The following is a 7,588-nucleotide window of genomic DNA, read 5'->3' as shown; positions in this document are numbered from 1 at the left end:
AATGGGCAATGGCCATGAAGCGGTAGAGAGCCGGCCGGCCAATGATGGCATTGAATGGGAGGTTCACCTCCGCAACATCGAACTGAACACACTCTGTGCGGAAGTTCTCCTCGGTCCCGAATGTGACCGGCAAGGTGATGCTCCCCAGAGGAAACACCGGATGTGGGCCCACTCCGGAGAATGGGCGAGAGGGAGTCAGCTTGGACTCTGGGATCTGCAGCTGCTTGAACGCTGCATAGCTGATGACGTTGAGACCAGCCCCACCGTCAATCAGCATGATATAGAGCCTGACGTTGGATATGACAGGGGCGGTGACTAGAGGTAGTACACCGGCCCCGGCCATGTTCTCTGGGCAGTCAGACGGCCCGAAAGAGATGGTGGTGTTCATCCACCTGTGGTGCGGCGCCGCTTTCGGGACCACCGGCTTCGCCGAAAGGACCTCTCGGCGAAGGGTCTTCACGTCCCGCCGGGAGACAAGCTCTCAGCTTCCGCCGTACATTACGTACAGTTTCTTGCGGCGCTCCTCGTTGTTGGAGTCGGAGTTGTCGTGGCGGTAAACGCCCTTCAGCTCCTTAGTGGGGGATTGGTACCCCAGCTCCTTCTCCCCAGTAGCGGTCTCGCTGTCGGAGGCCTTCTCCTTGCCAGGTCGCTGGCGAGGAGGGGGTGAGCCGTCCTTAGAGGACTGCTCATGCCGCCCACTGACCCGCTTCGTGAGTTTCTGGATCTCGCGGCAGTCAGTGGCGCTGTGGCGAGCAGTGGGATGCACTGGGCATGAACCTCCGCTGCCACCTTGTGGGCGCGGGCATTTGTCATGCGCATTCTGGCCCCCAGCCGCTGCCGCAGCAGCTGGTGCCGCTACTGCAACGGCTGGACCGCCGGGTTGCGGCTCCCCATGACTCCGGTTCTTGTTCTTCTTCTTGCCACCGCCCTGGGTGGTAGCAACAGAGCCACCAGCTTTGGCGTCTCCGTCTTGGGGGGCTGAGTGCCATGCGCGGCCCTCAGCGGCCCTGGCACACTTGTCTGCCAGGGAGAAAAGCGTGGTAACGCTTTCCACCTCGTACGTCGCCAGCTTCTCGAGCATCTTCTCATCACGTACCCCCTGACGGAAAGTAGTGATAATAGATGCGTCAGAGATACGAGGAATGGTACCCCGTACCTTGGTGAAGCGCGAGATGAATGCCCGGAGCGTCTCCCCGGGTTTCTGCCCCACGGCATGGAGGTGAGCCTCCACACCATGCTGCTGGTACGCACTGGCGAAGTTCGCTGTGAACCTCGCACAGAGCTCCTCCCAGGACTGAATCGTCCCAGGAGTGAGGTTCATGAGCTAAGTCCGGGCTGGCCCAGTCAACGCTACATGAAAGTAGCTTGCCATGATGGCGTCATTACCACCAGCTGCTGTGATGGCGGTAACGTACACCTGCAGTAATGGGGACGTGGGTTCCCGATCTTCCGTCAGGTTCTAGATAACTCTCGTTGTAGGCGGAGCGAGACACACCGATCCGGCTTCAGATCCTAAAACCCGAATCCAGCAATCTTAGCACCACAACTCCTCTGGTTATCAACCGTGTCACAACCCGGTTGACCTCGCCAAGAAGGCTAATCCCTGCAAGCGCAACGAAGAACACAAGCAAGAACTCGAAAGAAACGCAGCTCAAATAGAGTGACTCTGCAGATGATTGATTAATCTCACAAGTTGGGGTTTCACAAACCGATGAACGGCGACAACTGTTCTTGACAGAATGAATCTAAGCAAAACCCAAGTCTCACGATGGCGGCGGCGGCTATTAATAAGGGTTTAGGTCGTGCAAGACCTCCTGGACGCGCCCCTATTGGGCTCCAACACGATACACGGGCCATCGGCCCAAAAACAGTGACGCAGCACCGGGACAGATTCTGGACGCCAACTTCCACAGACGATTCCCGTCGACTCCGGATGAATTTGAGCCTGAAACCAGAGCCATTGGAAGCGTCTTGAAATTATCTTTCCATCCATATCAAGTGCGCCCAAATCCGACTCCGTATGCAACCTGGGCGTCCGTTTTAGTGCGGCCTGTTCCTGGAGTCCGAAACTGAAACGAAGTCGAATCGGTTTGGGCCTCCATCTTGATCCGGACGTCCTTGCTGGTCCTCCACGCCTCCAAGGCCTTCTCCACACCCTTGCTGGTCCTCTCCTTTGTTCCTAAGTACAATTAAGTCATTAGGTAGCAATCTATTCTCAGATTCACAATAAACATTACTTAGGAACGAACTCACCTGTAAGTTCAATTGTCGAGCACGTGCGCGAGTAATAGGACCTTGTATATCATCTTGAGGAGTGTCGTTTGTATCCGTAGGAGTGATGTCCTCATCATCCTCCCCCTCTTGAATTGGAGTCGTCCTCGACTCAAGCTCATCTTCTTCTCCAAAATATGGCTTCAAATCTGAAATGTTAAAAGTGGGACTAACCCCAAACTCTGGGGGCAACTCAAGTTTATATGCGTTATCATTAATCTTTTCCAAAATTTTATATGGTCCAGCAGCACGTGGCATCAATTTAGACTTTCTCAAACCTGGAAATCTTTCTTTTCTCAAATGCAACCAAACTAAATCACCCGGTTCAAGTTTAACTTCCTTTCTACCGCGACTACCAGCAATTCTATATTTCTCAGTCATCTTTTCAATGTTCTCTTTGGTTGAAGCATGTAATTTTAAAATAAAATCAGCACGCTCTTTAGCATCAGTATGTACACGCTCAGTAGTAGGTAGAGGCAAAAGATCAATGGGAGCACGAGGGTTAAAACCATACACTACCTGAAAAGGACTTACCTTGGTGGTGGAGTGTTCCGCCCGATTATATGCAAACTCCACATGCGGCAAACACTCTTCCCACATCTTCAAATTTTGCTTCAATATTGCTCGGAGCATCGTAGACAATGTTCTATTCACCACCTCTGTTTGTCCATCAGTTTGGGGATGACATGTTGTAGAAAACAGCAACTTTGTCCCCAATTTGTTCCATAGCGTGCGCCAAAAATGACTCAAGAATTTTGCATCACGATCTGAAACAATAGTAGAAGGCATACCGTGCAAGCGAACAATCTCTTTGAAAAAGAGGTTAGCAATATGAATGGCATCATCTGTTTTATGACAAGGTATAAAATGTGCCATCTTGGAAAAACGATCGACCACAACAAAAACGCTATCACTCCCCCTCTTCGTCCGAGGCAATCCCAAAACAAAGTCCATAGAAATATCCGCCCACGGAACCGAAGGAATAGGAAGAGGCATATACAAACCATGTGGGTTCAAGCGCGACTTAGCTTTTTGACATGTATTACAGCGAGCCACGAACCGCTCAACGTCTCTCCTCATCCTTGGCCAAAAGAAGTGTGTGGCCAGAACATCCTCTGTCTTCTTCGCACCAAAATGTCCCATCAAACCTCCACCATGCGCTTCCTGCATCAACAAAAGACGAACAGAACCAACTGGAATGCATATGCGGTTAGCTCTAAACACAAATCCATCATTTATCACAAACTTGTTCCATGTACGTCCCTCTTTACAATTCAGCAACACCTCATGAAAATCAGGGTCTAGCGCATATTGTTCTTTAATCGATTCAAGCCCAAAAATCCGACAATCAAGTTGGGACAGCATAGTATAACGTCTAGACAAAGCATCGGCAATCACATTATCCTTCCCTTTCTTGTGTTTGATAATATAAGGAAAAGATTCAATGAATTCAACCCACTTAGCATGTCTACGATTCAGATTATTTTGAGAACGAAGATACTTAAGCGATTCATGATCGGAATGAATAACAAATTCCTTAGGCCATAAATAATGACGCCACGTCTCTAAAGAACGTACAAGTGCATACAATTCTTTATCATACGTAGAGTAATTCAAAACAGGGCCATGCAATTTCTCGCTAAAGTAAGCAATGGGTTTACCTTCTTGCATCAAGACACCTCCAATGCCAACTCCGCTAGCATCGCATTCAAGCTCAAAAGTCTTACCGAAATTTGGAAGTTGCAGCAAAGGAGCATGTGTAAGCTTGTCCTTCAAAGTGCAAAAGGACTCCTCATGTGCCTTTCCCCAACGGAACACCACACCCTTCTTTGTCAACTCATGCAGTGGCGCAGCAATGGTGCTGAAATCTTTGACAAAGCGGCGATAAAATCCTGCAAGACCAAGAAAACTCCTCACCTGTGTGACGGTCTGGGGAACCGGCCAACTCTTTATGGCTTCAATTTTAGTCTCATCCACCTCAATTCCCTGTGGAGTAACAACATAGCCAAGAAAAGAGACTCGATCCGTGCAAAAGGTGCACTTGTCAAGGTTACCAAATAAACGTGCATCACGTAAAGCATTAAAAACAGCACGTAAGTGATCCATATGTTCATCCAAAGACTTGCTGTAAATCAAGATATCATCAAAGTAAACCACCACAAATCGTCCAATAAAAGCTCTTAAAACTTCATTCATTAATCGCATGAAAGTACTTGGTGCATTAGTCAAACCAAAAGGCATTACTAACCACTCATACAAGCCGAATTTAGTCTTAAAAGCTGTTTTCCATTCATCTCCAAGTTTCATTCTAATTTGGTGGTAACCACTACGCAAGTCAATCTTTGTAAAAATTATAGCGCCACACAACTCATCAAGCATATCATCAAGTCTAGGAATAGGATGGCGATATCGAATGGTAATGTTATTTATGGCTCTACAATCAACACACATACGCCAAGTACCATCTTTCTTAGGAACCAAAAGCACAGGAACGGCACAAGGACTAAGGCTTTTACGTACATACCCGCGGTCCAAAAGCTCTTGGACTTGGCGCTGAATTTCCTTAGTCTCGTCGGGGTTGGTTCGATAAGCAGCTCGGTTAGGCAAAGTCGCTCCCGGAATCAAGTCGATCTGATGCTCAATTCCCCTCATAGGTGGCAGCCCGGGAGGTATGTCAGCTGGAAAAATGTCCTCAAACTCCTGCAAAAGGTTAGCGACAACAGGAGGTATCGAGCGAACATCATTATCAAGGGAAAACAGTGTTTGTTTGCACACCAAAGTGTAACAAACATCATCATCAGAGATTTCAGCAAGGTCGCATTTTCTAGCAAGTAAAACTCCACCCTTCAATTTAATCCCATTAGTCTTGGAAATAGGTGCAGACTTATCATTTTTAGGTGGGTAAACAGAATTAGCAACTTGCTGATTTTCAGATGTAGTTTCATGCAAAGTAGCAGCTCGTTCTTTTTCAGCTTGTACAATTTCAGCAGGGGTCATGGGAAGTAAAGTAATTTTCTTTCCCTTATGCATGAAGGTGTAAGTATTACTTCTACCATGGTGTAAAGCATCATTATCAAATTCCCAAGGTCGACCCAACAAAAGAGAACACGCCTCCATAGGTACAACATCACAATCTACGGAATCAGCATATGAACCAATGGAAAAAGAAACTCTGCAAGATTGTGTTACCTTAGCTTTCCCCGCATCATTAAACCACTGAATATAATATGGATGGGGGTGTGGACGTGTGGCCAAGCCAAGCTTCTTGACCAAATCTGAACTCACCAAATTATTGCAACTACCTCCATCAATGATGACACGCGCTCGCCGATTGTTGATGACGAAGAAAATCTGGAACAAATTATGGCGCTGAAACTTCTCTGGTTGTTGTGCCTGTATGTTGAGCACTCGCTTCACAATGATGCTCCTGAAGGCTGCTGTGTTCTCGCTACCCAGAACATGCCCGGCCTCCGCAGCCTCTTCTGGTTCTTCTTCATCATCATCTTCAATGTCGGAGGCACTAATGTAGCCGTCTTCGGTAGCAATGTATGCCCGCTGACTTGGGCAATCCTTCCGCACATGTCCAAATCCATGGCAGCGGTGGCACTGAACGGTCGTGCCTCCCGTCGAGGACACGGAGGACGAACTCTTGGCTGGCTCCTACAAAAACTTTTTACCTGAGTCGGAAGTACGCGCAGGAGATGGTTTTGGCGTTGTGGCAGCTTCCGAAGCTGCTGGTCGCTTGTTGCTCGCAGGTGGGGGCGATCGAAAAGAGGCAGGCTTGGTCAGCCCCGAAGATGGCGCCGAGCGTGGGGTGTAGGTGGCCTTGCTCCTGCTCTGCAAATCACGTCCCTGCAATTCCTTCTCTGCAAGCATGGCAAACTGAAACAACTGGTTGACAGTGTGAAATTCTTTGTAATCAACAATGTCCTGAATGTCACGCCTCAAGCCCGAGTAAAATCTACATATAGCATCCTCAGTTCCCTCAACTATGGCACAACGCATCAAACCCTTTTGAAGTTCACCATAATAATCCTGCACGGTTTTATCTCCCTGTTCTAAGCGCATCAATTTCTTACGCAAATCTCTATGGTACGATGGGGGAACAAATCTATCACGCATAGCAGACTTAAGATCATTCCAAGTAGTAGGTGCAGCATCCTCAGCAATTAGACCGGTCCACCAAACGATAGCAAAATCTTTAAACTCACTAGTGGCTTGTCTAACTCTATGTTGCTCAGGTACAAGGTGTGCACTAAATTTCTGCTCTACTGTCATCTCCCAATCAAGGTACCCGTCAGCATCATAATATCCCGAAAAGGAAGGTATTGTAAACTTAACCTTAGCATAAGGATCATCGGGTACACGATTCTGATTACCTTGCTGGTTATTGTGGTTGTGAGTACCACCCATACCTTGTGTGTTGCGGCGAAGACGACGGCGTAGCCGTGCTTCCCGTGTGGCCGCTTCATCTATACTACCTTGGTCATCATACACCATGTCCTCATCTTGATTGTGCTGTTGACGAGTCTCCAACGCATCGATCCTGTCAGTAACCGTGGATATGATTTCACCAAGCTTGAGGCCTATGATCGCCTCAGTGACTGCCTTGGTGACGACCTCGTGCATCTCTCTCTTGGCATCATCCAGCTGTTCTTGGCTAACACACTCGTTGAAGTCCTTGGGAGTATGACCCCCACTTCCATCATCACCTGCCATGGTAGACACAGAAACAGGAACAAACAGTGAAGGTTATCCCTAATAATCTGACTACTCAGGTGGTGGTGCCTCTCAAGGTCACTACTAAAGAGAGCGTCTTACCAAGCCCTTACAAGGTTCTTACCAACACGAGCAGTGGACGGTACAACCGGTGGCCGGTTCGTGATACCTGTGAGGAAGTGGTACCAAGATTGCAAGATCCTCTGGGTGTAATGATCTGAAGATAATATGTGTAGCTATGGGAGGCTCAAAAGTATAAGTATGTGGAACACAATTCAAAATCAGATAGCAATGCTGAATAATGGTCCAAAAGCACACTTGTCCTAGTTGCTGGCCTATACGTGTCCTAGAACAGTAATGGTAACAAGCAGGATCAAGATCAAGGTTGGATACGATAAACAGCACTGAATCGGGCTCAACGGAGCTCGTCGTGAGGTGGAGGCACTAGTAGAAATCAACTTTTCTTTTTTTTTCTTTTTTTTTTGATATTTTTTTGTCAATCTGCCTCACTAGAATAGGCTTCTCACAAAATTTCAGCTCGAACGGCTATAAGATGTGGCCTATGGAAATTCTGCAAAAACTTTAAAAAACGTGCAGA

General features: G+C 47.7%; 1 protein-coding gene across 1 annotated transcript; it reads right to left on the bottom strand.

Moving 5' to 3' along the window:
- Window positions 1-5,016: 5,016 nt before the first annotated feature.
- Window positions 5,017-7,368, bottom strand: LOC120699557. Its single transcript, XM_039983567.1, has 2 exons — window positions 7,093-7,368; window positions 5,017-6,983 (listed from the first exon to the last, which is right to left on the bottom strand). Exon 2 carries the CDS (start codon window positions 6,898-6,900, stop codon window positions 5,932-5,934), a length of 969 nt encoding a protein of 322 aa, XP_039839501.1. The 5' UTR covers window positions 6,901-6,983; window positions 7,093-7,368; the 3' UTR covers window positions 5,017-5,931.
- Between the last annotated feature and the right edge of the window lie 220 nt (window positions 7,369-7,588).

The sequence above is a fragment of the Panicum virgatum genome, chromosome 3K (genome assembly GCF_016808335.1).
Source record: "Panicum virgatum strain AP13 chromosome 3K, P.virgatum_v5, whole genome shotgun sequence".
NCBI classification, from domain to species: Eukaryota; Viridiplantae; Streptophyta; class Magnoliopsida; order Poales; family Poaceae; genus Panicum; species Panicum virgatum.
Note: the sequence above shows the minus strand (reverse complement) of the source record. Positions and strands in the feature narration are given on the sequence as shown.